Raw genomic sequence first — 23131 nt, 5'->3', positions numbered from 1 at the left:
TACCTAGGTCTGTCTGTAACCCACAAGCCCCCAGTTAACCCACAGGCCCCCAGTTAACCCACAGGCCCCCAGTCCAACAGGGTGACAGCAGGATCTGCTACTGTAGGTGCGATCTGCTACTGTAGGTGCGATCTGCTACTGTAGGTGCGACCTGCTACTGTAGGTGCGATCTGCTACTGTAGGTGTGATCTGCTACTGTAGGTGCGATCTGCTACTGTAGGTGCGATCTGCTACACCAGGTTGATAGGACCTGACTTGTTAAAATGACCTGCTACCAGCTCAGACAGGACCTGACCTGTTTAAATGACCAGCTACCAGCTCAGACAGGACCTGACCTGTTTAAATGACCAGCTACCAGCTCAGACAGGACCTGACCTGTTTAAATGACCAGCTACCAGCTCAGACAGGACCTGACCTGTTTAAATGACCAGCTACCAGCTCAGACAGGACCTGACCTGTTTAAATGACCAGCTACCAGCTCAGACAGGACCTGACCTGTTTAAATGACCAGCTACCAGCTCAGACAGGACCTGACCTGTTTAAATGACCAGCTACCAGCTCAGACAGGACCTGACCTGTTTAAATGACCAGCTACCAGCTCAGACAGGACCTGACCTGTTTAAATGACCAGCTACCAGCTCAGACAGGACCTGACCTGTTTAAATGACCAGCTACCAGCTCAGACAGGACCTGACCTGTTTAAATGACCAGCTACCAGCTCAGACAGGACCTGACCTGTTTAAATGACCAGCTACCAGCTCAGACAGGACCTGACCTGTTTAAATGACCAGCTACCAGCTCAGACAGGACCTGACCTGTTTAAATGACCTGCTACCAGGTTGACAGGACCTGACCTGTTTAAATGACCTGCTACCAGGATGACCAGCTGTTTAAATGACCAGCTACCAGCTCAGACAGGAGCTGACCTGTTTAAATGACCAGCTACCAGCTCAGACAGGACCTGACCTGTTTAAATGACCTGCTACCAGGTTGACAGGAGCTAGAGAGGTAAGGCTTCCAACACGTCCAATTAAGAGAAGTGAGGATTTACCAGTATGTAATGAAGGTCTCTAGCTGTGGTAATACAGTAATACTGGCTCCCTGGTAGGACAGCAGTATAACAGGGCAGATATGGTGCGCATCCCAAATGGAACCCTATTCCCTATATAGTGCACTACTTTTGACCAGAGCCCTATAGGCTCCTGGTAAAAAGTAGTGCACTATATAGGGAATAGGGTTCCATTTGGAACGTAGCCATGGACAACACAGAGCCTGCACTCGACCCTTCGTATGCAATTAACCCCTGTCCCACTGAGTCCCACCGGTTGGCTGTTTCAAAGCATCAGCCGAGCCAATCAGAGAAATGAAAAGGCTTCCTGTTGCTCCAGCCTATTGTCTTCCAGGGTTTAAACAAGAAGTAAGAAGTGGCAGCTCTGTGGAAGAGTGGTCCCATGGAGGGAACATTGTTCCATGTTACCAAGATAACGGCTTACTACAATGGATTTAAAATAAATTCATTTTAAGATTTTGTTTTATTAATTGAACCTGGTCTGGTCAAAAGCTCCTTGAACTTTCTCTCTAATGGCTTGAAACATCAAACAAATTAAGTTTCTTATGCACTTAAGTTCAGTTGAAATCAAAAAGTCTCTTTCCATCTCCAAGCTAATAGGAACAGCAGACAGCTCATTTACCGTTGATTATGTGAGCATCATTCTGAGGTTAAAGCAGTACAGCGAGTGAACAACAGACTCTCCTAGTGTGCTATGCCCAAGCTTTGTGCCCTAGCTCTGTGCCCTAGCTGTGACAGGGCCGGAAGGTGGCTCTAAACCCAGACAGACACTATTATGATAAATTAGGAGAGAAGAGAAGAGAAGAGAAGAGAGGAGAGGAGAGGAGAGGAGAGGAGAGGAGAGGAGAGGAGAGGAGAAGAGAGCGAGGAGAGAAGAGAGAGGAGACGAGAGAGGGGAGGAGAGAGGAGAGGAGAGAAAGGAGAGGAGAGGAGAGGAGAGGAGACGAGAGAGGGGAGGAGAGAGGAGAGGAGAGGAGAGGAGAGGAGAGGAGAGGAGAGGAGAGCGAGGAGAGAAGAGAAGAGGAGACGAGAGAGGGGAGGAGAGAGGAGAGGAGAGAAAGGAGAGAGGACCAAGGAGAGGAGAGGAGCGAGAGGAGAGGACAGAAGAGGACAGAAGAGGGGAGGAGAGGAGAGAGAGACAGAAGAGAAGAGAGAATAGAGAGAGAGAGAGAGAGAGAGAGAGAGAGAGAGAGAGAGAGAGAGGAGAGAGGAGGAGAGAGAGGTGAGAAGAGAGAGGGGAGGAGAGGGGAGCACAGGAGAGGGGAGCACAGGAGAGAAAAGAGAGAGAGTAGTTGAATGAGTTGATAAATACAGCTAACAATTTGTGACAATAGCGGTGGCCGAGGGGAACTTGACCAGCGAGCAGAAGGCAATGGCTCCTACATTAGTGGCAGCCTGAGACACTTTTCTGTTTCTAAATATTTATGAGGAGGAGTAAACACATGTCAACTCTGATCTGTAGCTGGCAGTGGTACTGTATGTGTGTCTGGTAGCCAGGATACTATAAAAACTGCTGAGATGCACAGAGACAGAGGACCTACTGATGCCACTCCCTCTCCTCTCCTCTAACCAACACATACCTCTCCTCTCCTCGCCATAAAGGAGACAGACCACCAGATACACCCTGGTATTATGTAGTCATGAGGAGACAGACCACCAGATACACCCTGGTATTATGTAGTCAGACCACCAGATATACCCTGGTATTATGGAGACAGACCACCAGATATACCCTGGTATTGTGTAGCCATGAGGAGACAGACCACCAGATATACCCTGGTATTATGGAGACAGACCACCAGATATACCCTGGTATTATGTAGCCATGAGGAGACAGACCACCAGATATACCCTGATATTATGTAGTCAGACCACCAGATATACCCTGGTATTATGGAGACATACCACCAGATATACCCTGGTATTGTGTAGCCATGAGGAGACAGACCACCAGATATACCCTGGTATTATGGAGACAGACCACCAGATATACCCTGGTATTATGTAGCTGAGCCATGAGGAGAAACTTAAATGTTTTTTGTTTGTTTTTGTTTCGTTTCATCTGTCTGGATTCATTTATCTGGACACTGTATGTATTTATGTACACTGTATGTATTTATCTATACTCTTTCTATTTATGCATATTCTTTTAGTAGTTATTGCTTGGATATCCTTATTTACTATTATGTATTGATTTTCATTTATTTTCACTGTTTATGCGGTGCGCACTGCAGAGAACACCGGAAGAATTATCACTACATTATCACAGTGAATTATCACAGCACTATCACAGTGGATTATCACTACATTATCACAGTGAATTATCACTACATTATCATAGTTAATTATCACTACATTATCGCAGTGGATTATCACTACATTATCACAGTGAATTATCACCACAGTATCAGTGAATTATCACTACAGTATCACAGCAAATTATCACAGTAAAGTATCACTACATTATCAAATCATATTATCACTACACTATCAGAGTGAATTATCACTACAGTATCATAGTGAATTATCACTACATTATCAGAGTGAATTATCACTACACTATCACAGTGAATTATCACTACATTATCAGAGTGAATTATCACTACGTTATCAGAGCGATTTATTCTAATGTTTGTTTATGTGTTAATTAATCCCATAAGGGACATGTTGCCATCTGGCAATTTGACACGAAAGTAAAATGCCATTCATTCACACACACACACGCACACGCACACACACACCCTCTCCCCTCCCTCTCTCTCTTCATTGGGAATTACAACACTACCACTTTCACTATAAAGAGGAGCGCTCTGTCCCTCTCTCTTTGCTAAGTGTTTTACGTCGCATACCTCCGCACTCAGCACTTTGTCTGAGAGTGCACTCATTGCTGCTGTCCCTCCAGAATGCTAAAAAAGCCCCGGGTCGTGAACTTTCTGCACCCTCTTATGGCATCATTTATACCCAAAACAGACACACTCAGTTAACAAGGGATTAAGTGAGGTAGCAGTCAATACTCTCTCTCTTCCCCTCTCTCACACTGAGTTAACAAGGGATTAAGTGAGGTAGCAGTCAATACTCTCTCTCTTCCCCTCTCTCACACTCAGTTAACAAGGGATTAAGTGAGGTAGCAGTCAATACTCTCTCTCTTCCCCTCTCTCACACTCAGTTAACAAGGGATTAAGTGAGGTAGCAGTCAATACTCTCTCTCTTCCCCTCTCTCACACTCAGTTAACAAGGGATTAAGTGAGGTAGCAGTCAATACTCTCTCTCTTCCCCTCTCTCACACTGAGTTAACAAGGGATTAAGTGAGGTAGCAGTCAATACTCTCTCTCTTCCCCTCTCTCACACTCAGTTAACAAGGGATTAAGTGAGGTAGCAGTCAATACTCTCTCTCTTCCCCTCTCTCACACTCAGTTAACAAGGGATTAAGTGAGGTAGCAGTCAATACTCTCTCTCTTCCCCTCTCTCACACTGAGTTAACAAGGGATTAAGTGAGGTAGCAGTCAATACTCTCTCTCTTCCCCTCTCTCACACTCAGTTAACAAGGGATTAAGTGAGGTAGCAGTCAATACTCTCTCTCTTCCCCTCTCTCACACTGGTGGTGATGATGGTGATGGTGGTGATGATGGTGGTGGTGGTGGTGGTGATGATGGTGGTGGTGATGATGGTGGTGGTGGTGGTGATGATGATGGTGATGATGATGGTGGTGGTGGTGGTGGTGATGATGATGATGGTGGTGATGATGATGATGGTGGTGGTGATGATGATGATGGTGGTGATGATGATGATGGTGGTGGTGGTGGTGATGATGATGATGGTGGTGATGATGGTGGTGGTGGTGATGATGATGGTGGTGGTGGTGGTGATGATGATGATGATGATGATGGTGGTGGTGGTGATGATGATGATGGTGGTGGTGGTGGTGATGATGATGATGATGGTGGTGATGATGATGGTGGTGGTGGTGGTGATGATGATGATGGTGGTGATGATGGTGGTGGTGGTGGTGATGATGATGATGGTGGTGATGGTGGTGGTGATGGTGGTGATGGTGGTGGTGATGATGGTGGTGGTGATGATGGTGGTGGTGGTGGTGGTGGTGGTGATGATGATGATGGTGGTGGTGATGATGGTGGTGGTGATGATGATGGTGGTGGTGGTGATGGTGGTGGTGGTGGTGGTGATGATGATGGTGGTGGTGGTGGTGGTGATGATGGTGGTGGTGGTGATGGTGGTGGTGGTGGTGATGGTGGTGGGGATGATGGTGGTGATGATGATGATGGTGGTGGTGATGATGGTGGTGGTGGTGATGATGGTGGTGGTGGTGGTGGTGGTGGTGATGATGGTGGTGGTGATGGTGGTGATGATGGTGGTGATGATGGTGGTGGTGATGGTGGTGGTGATGATGGTGGTGGTTGTAGTGGTGGTGGTGATGGTGGTGGTGATGGTGATGATGGTGATGGTGGTGATGGTGGTGGTGATGGTGGTGGTGGTGATGGTGGTGGTGATGATGGTGGTGATGGTGATGATGGTGATGGTGGTGATGGTGGTGGTGATGGTGGTGGTGGTGATGGTGGTGGTGATGATGGTGGTGGTTGTAGTGGTGGTGGTGATGGTGGTGGTGATGATGGTGGTGGTGATGGTGGTGCTGATGATGGTGGTGGTGGTGATGGTGATGGTGATGATGATGGTGTTGATGATGGTGGTGATGGTGGTGATCGTGGTGGTGATGATGGTGGTGGTGATGGTGATGATGGTGGTACATGGGCGCCTGACTGCATTGCTTGCTCCCTTGGTGGGCTGCTTGATGAAAGCCAGTCAATATTTAAATCACCCAGAAAATACACCTCTCTGCTGATAACCGACCTCATGGCTTGGTTACTGTCAACTCTGGGACCTTATATAGACAGGTGTGTGCCTTTCCAAATCATGTCCAATCAATTGAATTTACCACAGGTGGACTACAATCAAGTTGTAGAGACATCTCAAGGATGATCAATGGAAACAGGATGCACCTGAGCTCAATTTCAAGTCTCATAGCAAAGGGTCTGAATACTTATGTAAATAAGGTATTTATGTTTTTATGTTTTATGAATATGGAATAGAAATAATCAAAGGTAGGTCTGGTAATACGGTAATAGGTAATATGGTAATATGGTAATACGGTAATAGGTACTACGGTAATAGGTGATATGGTAATATGGTAATACGGTAATAGGTAATATGGTAATAGGTAATACGGTAATAGGTAATATGGTAATAGGTGATATGGTAATAAGTTATATGGTAATATGGTAATAGGTAATACGGTAATAGGTAATACAGTAATAGGTAATATGGTAATAAGGTAATAGGTAATACAGTAATAGGTAATATGGTAATATGGTAATAGGCAATACGGTAATAGGTAATACAGTAATAGGTAATATGGTATTATGGTAATATGGTAATAGGTGATATGGTAATAAGTTATATGGTAATATGGTATTATGGTAATAGGGAATATGGTAATAGGTAATATGGTAATAGGTAATATGCTAATAGGTAATATGGTAACATGGTAATATGTAATATGGCAATAGGTAATATGGTAATAGGTAATGTGGTAATAGGTAATATGGTAATACAGTAAAATGGCAATAGGTAATATGGTAATACGGTAATAGGTAATATGATAATAGGTAATCTGGTAATATGTAATATGGTAATAGGTAATATGGTAATAGGTAATATGGTAATAGGTAATACGGTAATAGGTAATATGTAATAAGGTAATATGGTAATAGGTAATATGTAATAAGGTAATATGGTAATATGCAATATGGTAATACGGTAATATGGTAATAGGTAATACGGTAATAGGCAATACAGTAATATGGTAATAGGTAATAAGGTAATAGGTAATAAGGTAATAGGTAATATGGTAAAAGGGTAATATGGTAATAGGGTAATATGGTAATAGGTAATAAGGTAATAGGTAATACGGTAATATGTAATATGGTAATATGGTAATACGGTAATAGGGTAATATGGTAATAAGGTAATATGTAATATGGTAATATGTAATAGGGTAATATGGTAATATGTAATCAGGTAATATGGTAATAGGTAATACGGTAATATGGTAATAGATAATAAGGTAATAGGTAATACGGTAATATGGTAATAGGTAATACGGTAATATGGTAATAGGGTAATATGGTAATAGGTAATAAGGTAATAGGTAATATGGTAATAGGTAATACGGTAATATGGTAATAGGTAATACGGTAATATGGTAATAGGGTAATATGGTAATAGGTAATAAGGTAATAGGTAATATGGTAATAGGTAATAGGGTAATATGGTAATATGGTAATAGGTAATACGGTAATAGGTAATATGGTAATATATATCCAATCTTTTCTTTTATAACGGCTACTTCATACAACAAGATGATAGAAAATAAAAGGTTTTTATGTTTGAACAAATCTGCAGCCTGCGGTTACAGGACTATAACTTATTATTGTTATTTTAAATAAACAACCACAGTAAGTAGGCTGAAGTATTTGTCAACAAATCGTGAAGAAACAGAATAATCATGAGAAGGATGAGGAATAACAAAAGTGTATTCTCAACAACTACTGGACTTTATTGGCACCATTATTTGAAGCGCTTGTCACCATGAAAATGTTTAAAATCAACTTGTCCCAGCAGCATTTGATGCAAAGAGGGTAGAAATTGCGTATTTTGTCGATATTGTTTGCCATGCCAAGCAGAGCTGTTTGTTTAATCGAGATACAAATTATCCTGAGACACCAGTCTCAACGTCAACAGTGAAGAGGCGACTCCGGGATGCTGGCCTTCTAGGCCGAGTTCCTCTGTCCAGTCTCAACGTCAACAGTGAAGAGGCGACTCCGGGATGCTGGCCTTCTAGGCCGCGTTCCTCTGTCCAGTCTCAACGTCAACAGTGAAGAGGCGACTCCGGGATGCTGGCCTTCTAGGCAGAGTTCCTCTGTCCAGTCTCAACGTCAACAGTGAAGAGGCGACTCCGGGATGCTGGCCTTCTAGGCAGAGTTCCTCTGTCCAGTCTCAACGTCAACAGTGAAGAGGCGACTCCGGGATGCTGGCCTTCTAGGCAGAGTTCCTCTGTCCAGTGTCTGTGTTCTTTTGCCCATCTTAATCTTTTATTTTTATTGGCCAGTCTGAGATATGGCTTTTTCTTTACAACTATGCCTAGAAGGCCAGTATCCCTGAGTCGCCTCTTCACTGTTGACGTTGAGACTGGTGTTTTGCGGGTACTATTTAATGAAGCTGCCAGTTGAGGACTTGTGAGGCGTCTGTTTCTCAAACTAGACACTCTAATGTCCTCTTGCTCAGTTGTGCACCGGGGCCTCCCACTCCTCTTTCTATTCTGGTTAGAGCCAGTTCGCGCTTTTCTGTGAAGGGAGTAGTGCACAGCGTTGTACGAGATCTTCAGTTTCTTGGCAATTTCTCGCATGGAATAGCCTTCATTTCTCAGAACAAGAATAGACTGATGAGTTTCAGAAGAAAGGTCTTTGTTTCTGGCCATTTTGAGCCTGTAATCGAACCCACAAATGCTGATGCTCCAGATTCTCTAGTCTAAAGAAGGCCAGTTTTATTGCTTCTTTAATCAGACAACAGTTTTCAGTTGTGCTAACATAATTGCAAAAGGGTTTTCTAATGATCAATTAGCCTTTTAAAATGATAAACTTGGATTAGCTAACACAACGTGCCATTGGAACACAGGAGTGATGGTTGCTGATAATGGGCCTCTGTACTCCTATGTAGATATTCCATCAAAAATCAGCCGTTTCCAGCTACAATAGTCATTTAAAACATTAACAATGTCTATACTGTATTTCTGATCAATTTGATGTTATTTTAATGGACAACAAAAAAACAACGACCTTTCTAGGTGACCCCACATTTTTGAACGGGAGTGTATGTTTGTACTCCTATTTTAAAAGCAGCTCCTTTGACCCATTGCTCAGCACTAACATACACTGAGTGTACAAAACATTAAGGACACCTGCTCTTCCTATGACATAGACTGACCATACGGTGCCAGATCCCTATGGCCTGTATACAGAATATGGTGCCAGATCCCTATGGCCTGTATACAGAATATGGTGCCAGATCCCTATGGCCTGTATACAGAATACGGTGCCAGATCCCTATGGCCTGTATACAGAATATGGTGCCAGATCCCTATGGCCTGTATACAGAATATGGGGCCAGATCCCTATGGCCTGTATACAGAATATGGTGCCAGATCCCTATGGCCTGTATACAGAATATGGTGCCAGAGACCTATGGCCTGTATACAGAATACAGTGCTATTTGGTACACAACCAGAGACAGGAAGGTTTAGAAGCAGGAAACAGATGGAAAGAAGATTACAGAGGCGACTGACCATGTGTCCTAAATGGCCCCCTTGTTCACTACATAGCCCCCTACTTTTTTGACCAAGGCCCATAGGGCTCCATTGAAAAGGAGTGCACTATATAGGGAACAGGGGCCCATTTGGGGGCATAGACTGAGTTCGGGTTCCATTACTGAAAGGAATGAATGATATCTAGTATCTAGTCCTGTTAACTGTTTGAATGATCCAATGGCAGCACTAGGATCTCTGGTCATTGGTTATGTTTTAAAGCCAGTCCAATGAGCAGCACTAGGATCTCTGGTCATTGATTATGTTTTAAAGCCAGTCCAATGAGCAGCACTAGGGTCTCTGGTCATTGGTTATGTTTTAAAGTCAGTCCAATGAGCAGCACTATGGTCTCTGGTCATTGGTTATGTTTTAAAGCCAGTCCAATGAGCAGCACTAGGGTCTCTGCTCATTGGTTATGTTTTAAAGCCAGTCCAATGAGCAGCACTAGGGTCTCTGCTCATTGGTTATGTTTTAAAGTCAGTCCAATGAGCAGCACTATGATCTCTGGTCATTGGTTATGTTTTAAAGCCAGTCCAATGAGCAGCATTAGGATCTCTGGTCATTATTATTGGTTTGCGACTTTTAAAATGTACATTTTTAACACCCACTGTGTTGGGAACTGACAACTCTAGAGTTGAATTGAATGATTTGAGACTTTTAACAGGTTCATTTGCAACACCCACTGTGTTGTGTGCCTAAGACTATGAAGTGTTATCATTAACTTAACACCTACGGTGAAAGGGACCCATCTCCCTAGGGATGTTATTTTAATAATTACGAAGAAATTGTTGAATATAACACTGTGGGATGCTAAAATACAGATATGATATGTTATCTATGACTGGTAGCGACTTCTTGGTCTATGAGGAAACAGGCTAATATCAGAATAAACGGTTCCACAGAATATGCAAAGTCCCTGTCCTGTCTGTCTGGCACACCGCCCTGGGGTAGAGGAGGAGAGTTAGACCCTCTGTCTGTCTGTCTGGCACACCTCCCTGGGGTAGAGGAGGAGAGTTAGACCCTCTGTCCACAGGTCTGTCTGTCTGTCTGTCTGTCTGCCTGTCTGTCTGCCCGCTGTCTGTCTGTCTGTCCGCTGCATGTCTGTCTGTCCGTCTGTCCGTCCGTCTGTCCGTCCGCCTGTCTGTCTGTCTGCCCGCTGTCTGTCTGTCTGTCTGTCTGTCTGTCTGTCTGTCTGTCTGTCTGTCTGTCTGTCTGTCTGTCTGTCTGCCTGCTGCATGTCTGTCTGTCTGTCTGTCTGTCTGTCTGTCTGTCTGCCTGCTGCATGTCTGTCTGTCTGTCTGTCTGTCTGTCAGTCTGTCTGCCTGTCTGTCTGTCTGCCTGTCTGCCCGTCTGTCTGCCGAGATAAATGGCTATTGATTTCCTGCTTTGACATGTAACAAAAACATTACTGGATTGCAATCACTCTGACTGGCTCACCAAAATGAAGTCCTGCGATTCTTGGCGGGCAGTTGGGGGTGATATCATCTTTTGGATTGATATCAATGAGTTCACTCAGGCAGTTAAAATGGACTTCCTGTAACACTATGGTAAACAAAAGGAGAATGCAGCAACATGGTCTGTCATATTACTATTGTTGAAGACAGAACACAGGTGGAATTCTTCTTCTCTATTGTTGAAGACAGAACACAGGTGGAATTCTTCTTCTCTATTGTTGAAGACAGAACACAGGTGGAATTCTTCTTCTCTATTGTTGAAGACAGAACACAGGTGGAATTCTTCTTCTCTATTGTTGAAGACAGAACACAGGTGGAATTCTTCTTCTCTATTGTTGAAGACAGAACACAGGTGGAATTCTTCTTCTCAATTGTTGAAGACAGAACACAGGTGGAATTCTTCTTCTCTATTGTTGAAGACAGAACACAGGTGGAATTCTTCTTCTCTATTGTTGAAGACAGAACACAGGTGGAATTCTTCTTCTCTATTGTTGAAGACAGAACACAGGTGGAATTCTTCTTCTCTATTGTTGAAGACAGAACACAGGTGGAATTCTTCTTCTCTATTGTTGAAGACAGAACACAGGTGGAATTCTTCTTCTCTATTGTTGAAGACAGAACACAGGTGGAATTCTTCTTCTCTATTGTTGAAGACAGAACACAGGTGGAATTCTTCTTCTCTATTGTTGAAGACAGAACACAGGTGGAATTCTTCTTCTCTGTTGTTGAAGACAGAACACAGGTGGAATTCTTCTTCTCTATTGTTGAAGACAGAACACAGGTGGAATTCTTCTTCTCTATTGTTGAAGACAGAACACAGGTGGAATTCTTCTTCTCTATTGTTGAAGACAGAACACAGGTGGAATTCTTCTTCTCTATTGTTGAAGACAGAACACAGGTGGAATTCTTCTTCTCTATTGTTGAAGACAGAACACAGGTGGAATTCTTCTTCTCTATTGTTGAAGACAGAACACAGGTGGAATTCTTCTTCTCTATTGTTGAAGACAGAACACAGGTGGAATTCTTCTTCTCTATTGTTGAAGACAGAACACAGGTGGAATTCTTCTTCTCTATTGTTGAAGACAGAACACAGGTTCTTCTTCTGTGAGAAACAGGAAGTCTAAGACGCCTTAACCCGAGAGCTGCTGTTCAGTTTTTATTTATTTTTAAAGCACAAATAACGAAATGAATTTCTTTCGGTGAGATACTAAAGATTATCTTTAAGTACGTCAGATCTTAGAGAGTACTGGTTGTAAAGAACAGTTAGCTGTGATGTAGCCTATATCACTACTAGCCAAGGCCTGTACAGAGAGAGATACTTCCAAATCAGAGTAAATCAACAAATAAATAGCGTATCATTAATGTTCACATTTGACTCTTATGATGATTTTGTAGACCGACTGATCGAGACTCATTTCATATTACCCTTTTTCTCCAATCCTCCGAGATTCGAGTCTCAGGTGTACGACCCCTGACGAAAGGAACTAAAGAAGAAGAAATGACTTTCATTAAGAAAGTATAATTCCCTTCCTCTTCCTCCTCCTCATCCTCCTTTTGATCTGACACTAGAAGAAATAAGTTATGCCGATGAATACAGGTCTTCTTTACTTTGTTCAAGAGCTACGGATCAGAGTTGGAGAAGGGACAGTCACAATCACACAGAGTGCTTCTGATCTAGTCAGAGAGGTGATTCAGAGTACACACACACACACACACACACACACACACACACACACACACAGTTACATTGTAGTCATTTAGCTAAATGCTCTCATCAGGAGATACTTTACAGAAGCAATTATGGCTAAAGTGACTTGCTCAAATGGCACATCATCTGAATTTTTCACCAAGTCGGATTGGGGATTCGAACCAGCAAACCTTTCGGTTACTGGCCCAATGCTCTCAACCACTATTCTACACGCACGCACTCACGCACTCACGCGTGCAAGCACACGCACTCACGCGTGCAAGCACACACACTCACACACACTCACACACACTCACACACACTCACACACACACACACTCACACACACTCACACACACACACTCACATACACACACACACACACTCACACACACACACACACTCACACACACTCACACACACACACACACAATTACACACACACACTCACACACACACACGCACGCACACACACCCACACACTCACGTAAACACACGTCCCATATGTATGTATATATTATATGTATATATACAGTATCACTGAGTGTACAAAACATTAAGAACACCTTCAGAATATTGAGTTGCAACTCAGTATTAGGGAGGTGTTCCTAATGTTTTGTCCATAGTATGTGCTAAGTTGTTCCCATATATATATATATGCAGGATCATATTTTATCAATTATATTACTACAGAGAAGTGTGAAGGATTATAACCTTGGTTTTTATTTGGGGATGCAATTGAAAACTAAAACTGAATTGAAAACTACATTTCAGTTTTGTGTTTTGTTTATAATTCCTAAATGCACGTTTGCGGTATGTGGTATTTGTATGTGTAAATAAATCTATTTATATATCTAGAACAATAGACATGTTATGGAGTCAGTCTACAGTGCAGGATTTGAATTATATATTTAATGAAATGTAGGAAATTAATGTTGCACATGTGAAAACTAATTGTGGGTACATTATGAAAATCAGCAACCTCAAAACAACGCTTCAGTCAATTAGCACATGGACCTCCTTCTGCGTCGTGGGGTGAGCCTCCTGTGTCGTGGGGTGAGCCTCCTGTGTTGTGGGGTGAGCCTCCTGTGTCGTGGGGTGAGCCTCCTGTGTCGTGGGGTGAGCCTCCTGTGTCGTGGGGTGAGCCTCCTGTGTCGTGGGGTGAGCTTCCTGTGTCGTGGGGTGAGTCTCCTGTGTCGTGGGGTGAGCCTCCTGTGTCGTGGGGTGAGCCTCCTGTGTCGTGGGGTGAGCCTCCTGTGTCGTGGGGTGAGCCTCCTGCGTCGTGGGGTGAGCCTCCTGTGTCGTGGGGTGAGCCTCCTGTGTCGTGGGGTGAGCCTCCTGTGTCGTGGGGTGAGCCTCCTGCGTCGTGGGGTGAGCCTCCTGTGTCGTGGGGTGAGCCTCCTGTGTCGTGGGGTGAGCCTCCTGTGTCGTGGGGTGAGCCTCCTGTGTCGTGGGGTGAGCACGCTCCTGTAACTCAGGCCTCTCAGAGGTAAATGATAGGGCTGTGTAGTAACTCAGGCCTCTCAGAGGTAAATGATAGGGCTGTGTAGTAACTGAGGCCTCTCAGAGGTAACTGAGGCCTCTCAGAGGTAAATGATAGGGCTGTGTAGTGTGTAGTAACTCAGGGGTCTCAGAGGTAAAGCAGGTCATTAACCAACTCTCCTGTGGTATGCAGCCTCAATCACACTCATTTCTCAACAGGTCTTTTATCAACTAGCTACATAGCAGGAGTGTGTGTGTGTAACGTGACACAGTTGGCAATTAACACTCTGACATCATGTGTAGTCTCTTGGCTCCTACCCATATATATCTCTATCTAAACCCTGGTGATTTGACTATCACTTTAGAGGTTTGAAGGGGTGGCCCAAAAATGCCAACCTATTCCCTATGTAGCGCACTACTTTTGACCAGAGTGCCAATAGGCCCTTGCCAAAAGTAGTGCACTATATAGTGCCATTAGGGATGTAACTGAGGACTCACAGAAGAACAGATTCACATTGTTAGCCAGGTGGATCGAGTGTCACTATTGTGAAATGTCCTTTGATTTTCCAAAAGGAAAACTGTTTTGAATATGAATTGGATGTGAAGAGCCAGATGGATAGAGAATATACGAGCTGCCTCAGAAATGTACATATCTATGGAAAGACGATAGAAAAAGACCGAAAGTTAGATATAAATAGTCATATGATAGTAAGCGTGATTAACAAGGGGAAGTTGAGAAAGTTTAGAGAGGAAATCCCGAGCCAAAAAAACCTAAAAAAAAAACAACCCAGACTGAATTCCTCAATTAGAAATAAATGTGCGGTTTCAATTTGACCGGGACTTCCATGGTGAGATATCCTTAATTTCAATGAACTTTTACAGGTTATTCTTATTGAGATGAAAGAGACCTGTGACAAGAGAGACCAGTTGGTCCAATCTGATCTTTGAAACAAGTACCACCTAAACTGACTTGGCTGAATGACTCAAATGACTCAGCTGTAAATACATTTTGGGAAAGAAAAACGTTGAATATTTCTCAAGGACCTCAATCTCTTGTGGTCCATCCTCCCTATACTGCGCAAGAGAGTTTTAGTATTTCTGTTGCGCAACCCAAGACTCCGGGAAAATTAACCAGAGAGAAGAGTTTCATAAGATTCTCTGTGAAGTTACTGAAACCTCGACAAGAATCTGTCGACCAGACGGGACACTATTCCCGATATAGTGAACTACATTTGACCACAGACCCCTTTTTTTTTTACATCGGTCAAAACTAGTGCACGATTTAGCAATAGGGTACAGTTTAGGATGCAAACAAATTCCCAGAAGCTAAACCACATCATACAGGAACTGTCATTCAGTTCCTGTTTTAATCAGACTCTTCAGTAGAAGAAATACAATTACTTTTTTTTTTTCAAAGGGCTTTTTTATTTATTTATTTTTACAAAAAAAGGAAGGAAGGGAGAAACGAGGGGGGGGGGGGTAGGATTTGTTATCCAATCTACAAAGGGAAGTAATCCAATCCAACTTTCTACATCTCCAGTGTGTCTCATCTCCCTATCAGATGTACACTACCGTTCAACAGTTTGAGGGGGGGTCACTTAGAAATGTCCTTGTTCTTTGAAAGAAAAACTCTTATTTTTTTTCTCCATTAGAATAACATCAAATTGATTAGAAATACATTGTAGACATTGTAAATAACTATTGTAGCTGGAAACGGCAGATTTTTGATGGAATATCTACATAGACGTACAGAGGCCCATTATCAGCAACCATCACTCCTGTGTTCCAATGGCACGTTGTGTTAGCTAATCCAAGTTTATCATTTTAAAAGGCTAATTGATCGTTAGAAAACCCTTTTGCAATTATGTTAGCACAATATGAAAACTGTTGTCTGATTAAAGAAGCAATAAAACTGTCCTTCTTTTTACTAGTTGAGTATCTGGAGCATCAGCATTTGTATGTTCGATTACAGGCTCAAAATGACCAGAAACAAAAACCTTTTTTCTGAAACTCATCAGTCTATTCTTGTTCTGAGAAATGAAGGCTATTCCATGAGAGAAATTGCCAAGAAACTGAAGATCTCATACAAAGCCGTGTACTACTTACTCCCTTCACAGAACAGCGCGAACTGGCTCTAACCAGAATAGAAAGAGGAGTCTACACTGTGTTTCTGATCAATTTGATGTTATTTAATGGACAAAAAATGTGCTTTTCTTTTAAAAACAAGGACATTTCTAAGTGACCCAGTGTACCTCCAGATAAACTGCTATGGATTAGAATACTGAGCTGCCTGCATGGTGACACAGTCTGGCTTATCACTGGAGACACAGTCTGGCTTATCACTGGAGACACAGTCTGGCTAATCACTGGAGACACAGTCTGGCTAATCACTGAAGAGACACAGTCTGGCTAATCACTGAAGACACAGTCTGGCTTATCACTGGAGACACAGTCTGGTTAATCACTGGAGACACAGTCTGGCTAATCACTGGAGACACAGTCTGGCTTATCACTGGAGACACAGTCTGGCTAATCACTGGAGACACAGTCTGGCTAATCACTGGAGACACAGTCTGGCTAATCACTGGAGACACAGTCTGGCTAATCACTGAAGAGACACAATCTGGCTAATCACTGGAGAGACACAGTCTGGCTAATCACTGGAGACACAGTCTGGCTAATCACTGAAGAGACACCGTCTGGCTAATCACTGAAGAGACACAATCTGGCTAATCACTGAAGAGACACAGTCTGGCTAATCACTGAATAGACACAGCCTGACTAATCACTGAAGAGACACAGTCTGGCTAATCACTGGAGAGACAGTCTGGTTAATCACTGGAGACACAGTCTGGCTAATCACTGGAGACACAGTCTGGCTTATCACTGGAGACACAGTCTGGCTAATCACTGGAGACACAGTCTGGCTAATCACTGGAGACACAGTCTGGCTAATCACTGGAGACACAGTCTGGCTAATCACTGAAGAGACACAATCTGGCTAATCACTGGAGAGACACAGTCTGGCTAATCACTGGAGACACAGTCTGGCTAATCACTGAAGAGACACCGTCTGGCTAATCACTGAAGAGACACAATCTGGCTAATCACTGAAGAGACACAGTCTGGCTAATCACTGAATAGACACAGCCTGACTAATCACTGAAGAGACACAGTCTGGCTAATCACTGGAGAGACAATGGGGATTTCTCAATATGCATACTGTGCTTCACACTCCCATGCCCCGAGGGCATTCTCTGAGGGCATTCTCTTGAGTATGTTATTATTAGAATGAGAGTGTGGAGAACAAACACATTTTTCATTTGAGAAGCACTGCGCACTCTTGTGCTACCGCATTACAACCTCTCCCTCAACGTCAGCAGGACAAAGGACCTTATCGTGGTCCACACAAAGGGGGTGAGCACACCCCCATACACATCGACAGGGCTGAAGTGGAGCTGGTCCAGAGCTTCAAGTTCCTCAGTGTCCACATCACTTAGGAATTAACATGTTCCTGACACACCCACACAGTTGTGAAGAGGGCACGGTAGTGCCTCTTCCCTCTCAGGAAGCTGAAAAGATTTGGCATTGGCCCTCAGGTCCTCAAAAACACCTACAGCTGCACCATTGAGAGCATCTTGACTGGCTACATCACCGCCTGGTATGGCAACTGTAAGGCACCCGACTGCAAGGCGCTACAGAGGGTGGTGAGTACGGCCCAGTACATCACTGGGGCCGAACTCCCTGCCGTCCAAGACCTCTATACCAGGCGGTGTCAGAAGGCCCAACATATTTTGAAAGACTCCAGCCACGCAAGGCATACACTGTTCTCTTTGCTACTGCACGGCAAGCAGTACCAGAGCACCAAGCCTGGAACCAACAGGACCCTGAACAGCTTGGGTAAATAGCTAATCAAATGGCTACCCGCTGCTGTTACTGTCTATTATCTATCCTTTTGCATAGTCAATTTAACCCTACATGACCAAAAGTATGTGTACACCTGCTCGCCGAACATCTCATTCTAAAATCATGGGCATTAATATAGAGTTGGTCCCCCCCACCCCCTTTGTTGCTATAACAGCCTCCACTCTTCTGGGAAGGTTTTCCACTAGACGTCGGAACATTGCTGCTGTAACAGCCTCCACTCTTCTGGGAAGGCTTTCCACTAGATGATGGAACATTGCTGCTATAACAGCCTCCACTCTTCTGGGAAGGCTTTCCACTAGATGTTGGAACATTGCTGCTGTAACAGCCTCCACTCTTCTGGGAAGGTTTTCCACTAGACGTCGGAACATTGCTCCTGTAACAGCCTCCACTCTTCTGGGAAGGCTTTCCACTAGATGATGGAACATTGCTGCTATAACAGCCTCCACTCTTCTGGGAAGGCTTTCCACTAGATGTTGGAACATTGCTGCTGTAACAGCCTCCACTCTTCTGGGAAGGTTTTCCACTAGACGTCGGAACATTGCTCCTGTAACAGCCTCCACTCTTCTGGGAAGGCTTTCCACTAGATGTTGGAACATTGCTGCGGGGACAATTCAGCAACAAGAACATTAGTGAGGTCGGGCACTGATGTGATTAAGGCCTGGATCTCAGTCGGCGTTCCAATTCATCCCAAAAGTGTTTGATGGGTTGAGGTCAGGGCTCTGTGGAGGCCAGTCAAGTTTTTCTACACCGATCATGACAAACCATTTCTGTATGGAACTCGTTAGTGGGTGATGTAACCGAGGACAATTTTTACACGCTACACGCTTCAGCACTTGGTGGGCCCGCTCTGTGAGCTTGTGTGGCCTACCATCTCGCTGCCAAGCCGTTGTTGCTCCTAGATGTTTCCATTGCACAATAACAGCACTTACAGTTGACCGGGGACGCTCTAGCAGGGCAGAAATTTGACAAACTGACTTGTTGGAAAGGTGGCATCTTATGACGGTGCCACGTTGAAGGCCACTGAGCTCTTCAGTAAGGCCATTCTACTGCCAATGTTTGTCTATGGAGATTGCATGGCTGTGGGCAAAATGTTATACAGCTGACAGCAACAGGTGTTTCTGAAAAAGCCAAATCCATAAATGTTATGGGGTGTCCACATTCTTTTCTATATATAGTGTACATACACTGCAGCTTCCTCAATTACCTCGTACCCCTGCACATCGGCTTAGTACCGGTACTCCCTGTACTCACACCACTTCTTTTTACACATTTTGTTGTGTTATAGCCTTGAACTTAAAACTTAAATTTTGATTTTGGTTCACTGACCAAATACACAATACCCCATCATGTAAAAGTGGAATTTTCTTCGTAAAATGTATAAAAAATGTCCTCAGTCAATAAGTATCCAACCTGTGTTATGTCAAGGAGCCTAAATAAGTTCAGGAGTAGAAATGGTTACATAACAAGTCACATAATATGTTGCAGGGACTCACTCTGTCTGCAATAATAGTGTTTAACATGGTATTTGAATGACTACCTCATCTCTGTACCCCACACATACAATTATCTGTAAGGTCCATCAGTCGAGCAGTGCATTTCAACCACAAAGACCAGGGAGGTTTTCCAATGTCTTGCAAAGAAGGGCACCGATTGGTAGATTGGTATAAAAAATAAAAGCAGATATTGAATATCCCTTTGAGCATGGTGAAGTTATTAATTACACTTTGGATGGTGTATCAATACACCCAGTCACTACACAGATACAGGCATCCTTCCTAACTCAGTTGCCGGAGAAGAAGGAAACTGCTCAGGGATTTCACCATGAGGCCAATGGTGACTTTAAAACAGTTACAGAGTTTAATGGTTGTGATAGGAAAGAACTGAGGATGGATCCACAACATTGTAGTTACTCCACAATACTAACCTAAATGACAGAGTGAAAAGAAGGAAGCATAATAAAACATATTCCAAAACATGCATCCTGTTTGCAACAAGGCACTAAAGTAATACTGCAAAAAATGTGTCAAAGAAATTAACACTTTGCCCTGAATACAAAACGTTATGTTTGGGGAAAATCCAACACAACTCATCACAGAGTACCACTCTTCATATTTTCAAGCATGGTGGTGGCTGCATCAGTGGTCAGTGGTCGCCATCCTCTCAGTCAGAATACATTTTTTTTAAGTGAGAGGGTGGAAGTCAGGAGACGAAAGATGTGCCTCAGACACCTGCCCTGCAATGTTACTGCCTATTCAACTCAATTTGCTGCCATGGCAATACAGACAACAAGATAACTACATCAGCACACGTTTAATTCTCAGCTATATGTGAATCGTAATAATCTAGCTAGCAAGCTAGTTTAAAAAGCTAAATAATACCTAAAACAACCTAAAAAAACGAACTAAATACCTAAAACTAACGTGGTGCAAGGTAGATGACTAGCTAGCTGTCAATTCTTCGTGGCTAGCTAGCTAGCTAGCTCAGTTGACTCATTATGGGGTTGCGATATACGCTCACTACAGTGGGTATTGTAGGCAGATAAACATGCCAAAATTAACACAGAATGTATGTATTAACGTATCAAGGTAAAATATTGTAGTCAGGCAACATATGAAATGTAAATAGGCAACATTTCATTCTGAAGTCAGAGTTTATTTTCTCTCGCTTCAGCACCCCCCCCCCCCCACAAAAATAATTATTGAGTCATATTTTTGTCCATACATTTCGTTGAAGCTTGCATCGATGCATGCTTTGACACGTGTACAAGTGGAGTAAACATCAGAGAAGTGACCTCCGTGCTCCAATTCGAATACTTTGATTTGGACTCGTGTTAAAGAAGAGACATGATGTCATTATACCTCCGAGGGTGTTGATGTTTCGGGAGAGACGTGAGGTGGCAGAAACACACACAGAGCATGTAGACTGTGTGAAGTGAAACAGCAAGTACTTTACACACGTCCAGTTACTTACAGATTAAAGTGATGAAAGAAATAGATGGACGGGCCGAGAGTCACAATATAGCAGAGCTCAGTAGGCATCTACACCTTGTGATTGTTCTTGTGTGTGTGGTGTGTAACGAAGGGCTTAGACTCACGATGTAGCAGGGTGTGTGTGTACACTGTGTTTGTGTGTGTGTGTGTGTGTGTATATTGTGTGAATGTATACTTGTAAAGTGTGCAATATGAAAGAGGAGACTCACGATGTAGCAGGGCTCGTTCTCCACAGTGCAGAAGGGTTTGTGTGTGTGTGTGTGTGTGTACAGCTGGGCTGAGACTCACGATGTAGCAGGGCTTGTTCTCCACAGTGCAGAAGGGTTTGTGTGTGTGTGTGTGTGTGTGTGTGTGTGTGTGTACAGGTGGGCTGAGACTCACGATGTAGCAGGGCTTGTTCTCCACAGTGCAGAAGGGTTTGTTTGTGTGTGTGTGTGTGTACAGCTGGGCTGAGACTCACAATGTAGCAGGGCTTGTTCTCCACAGTGCAGAAGGGTTTGTGTGTGTGTGTGTGTGTGTGTGTGTGTGTGTACAGGTGGGCTGAGACTCACAATGTAGCAGGGCTTGTTCTCGACAGTGCAGAAGGGTTTGTGTGTGTGTGTGTGTGTGTACAGCTGGGCTGAGACTCACGATGTAGCAGGGCTTGTTCTCCACAGTGCAGAAGGGTTTGTGTGTGTGTGTGTGTGTGTGTGTGTGTGTGTGTACAGGTGGGCTGAGACTCACGATGTAGCAGGGCTTGTTCTCCACAGTGCAGAAGGGTTTGTTTGTGTGTGTGTGTGTGTACAGCTGGGCTGAGACTCACAATGTAGCAGGGCTTGTTCTCCACAGTGCAGAAGGGTTTGTGTGTGTGTGTGTGTGTGTGTGTGTGTGTGTACAGGTGGGCTGAGACTCACAATGTAGCAGGGCTTGTTCTCGACAGTGCAGAAGGGTTTGTGTGTGTGTGTGTGCGTGTGTGTGTGTGTGTGTGTACAGGTGGGCTGAGACTCACGATGTAGCAGGGCTTGTTCTCCACAGTGCAGAAGGGTTTGTGTGTGTGTGTGTGTGTGTGTGTGTACAGATGGGCTGAGACTCACGATGTAGCAGGGCTTGTTCTCCACAGTGCAGAAGGGTTTGTGTGTGCGTGTGTGTGTACAGGTGGGCTGAGACTCACGATGTAGCAGGGCTCGCAGTAGGCCTTCATCTCCACAGCGTAGAAGGGTTTGTGTGTGTACACTGTGTGTGTGTGTGTGTGTGTAACTCACGATGTAGCAGGGCTCGCAGTAGGCCTTCTTCTCCACAGCGTAGAAGGGTTTACCGCGCAGCCTGCCACTGCAGGTCATGCAGATGAAGCAGTCCACGTGAAAGACCTGGTCCATGGCGGTACAGCCGGTACCCTCACCCACCACATTATCCCCACAGCTGGCACACCGCCCTGGGGTAGAGGAGGAGAGGAGATGGGGGGTTAGACTGGTTCATCCACAGGTCTGTCTGTCTGTCTGTCTGTCTGCCTGTCTTTCTGTCTGCCTGTCTGTCTGGCACACCGCCCTGGGGTAGAGGAGGAGAGTTAGACCCTCTGTCTGTCTGTCTGTCTGTCTGTCTGTCTGCATGTCTTTCTGTCTGCCTGTCTGTCTGGCACACCGCCCTGGGGTAGAGGAGGAGAGTTAGACCCTCTGTCTGTCTGTCTGTCTGTCTGCCTGTCTTTCTGTCTGCCTGTCTGTCTGGCACACCGCCCTGGGGTAGAGGAGGAGAGTTAGACTCTCTGTCTGTCTGTCTGTCTGTCTGCCTGTCTGTCTGGCACACCGCCCTGGGGTAGAGGAGGAGAGTTAGACCCTCTGTCTGTCTGTCTGTCTGTCTGTCTGTCTGTCTGTCTGCCTGTCTTTCTGTCTGCCTGTCTGTCTGGCACACCGCCCTGGGGTAGAGGAGGAGAGTTAGACCCTCTGTCTGTCTGTCTGTCTGCCTGTCTTTCTGTCTGCCTGTCTGTCTGGCACACCGCCCTGGGGTAGAGGAGGAGAGTTAGACCCTCTGTCTGTCTGTCTGTCTGTCTGCCTGTCTGCCTGTCTGTCTGGCTACCCGCCCTGGGGTAGAGGAGGAGAGTTAGACCCTCTGTCT

At 44.3% G+C, this 23131-nt stretch overlaps 1 protein-coding gene across 3 annotated transcripts in view; it reads right to left on the bottom strand.

Annotated features, from left to right (window-relative positions):
• LOC110510444 (lipoma-preferred partner homolog) overlaps positions 1 to 23131 on the bottom strand; it is a 436781-nt gene that overhangs the window by 50851 nt on the left and 362799 nt on the right. For all 3 annotated transcript variants that reach the window (XM_090236480.1, XM_090236479.1, XM_090236478.1), the window contains one exon: positions 22285 to 22454. In XM_090236480.1, coding sequence (XP_090092606.1) covers positions 22285 to 22454 — 170 coding nt within the window. The remainder of the gene's footprint in view (positions 1 to 22284; positions 22455 to 23131) is intronic.

Source organism: Oncorhynchus mykiss, chromosome 5 (genome assembly GCF_057628025.1).
Source record: "Oncorhynchus mykiss isolate SJ-2025 chromosome 5, ASM5762802v1, whole genome shotgun sequence".
Taxonomy (NCBI): Eukaryota; Metazoa; Chordata; class Actinopteri; order Salmoniformes; family Salmonidae; genus Oncorhynchus; species Oncorhynchus mykiss.
The sequence above is the reverse complement of the archived record's forward strand: the minus strand, read 5'-3'. Positions and strand labels throughout refer to the sequence as shown.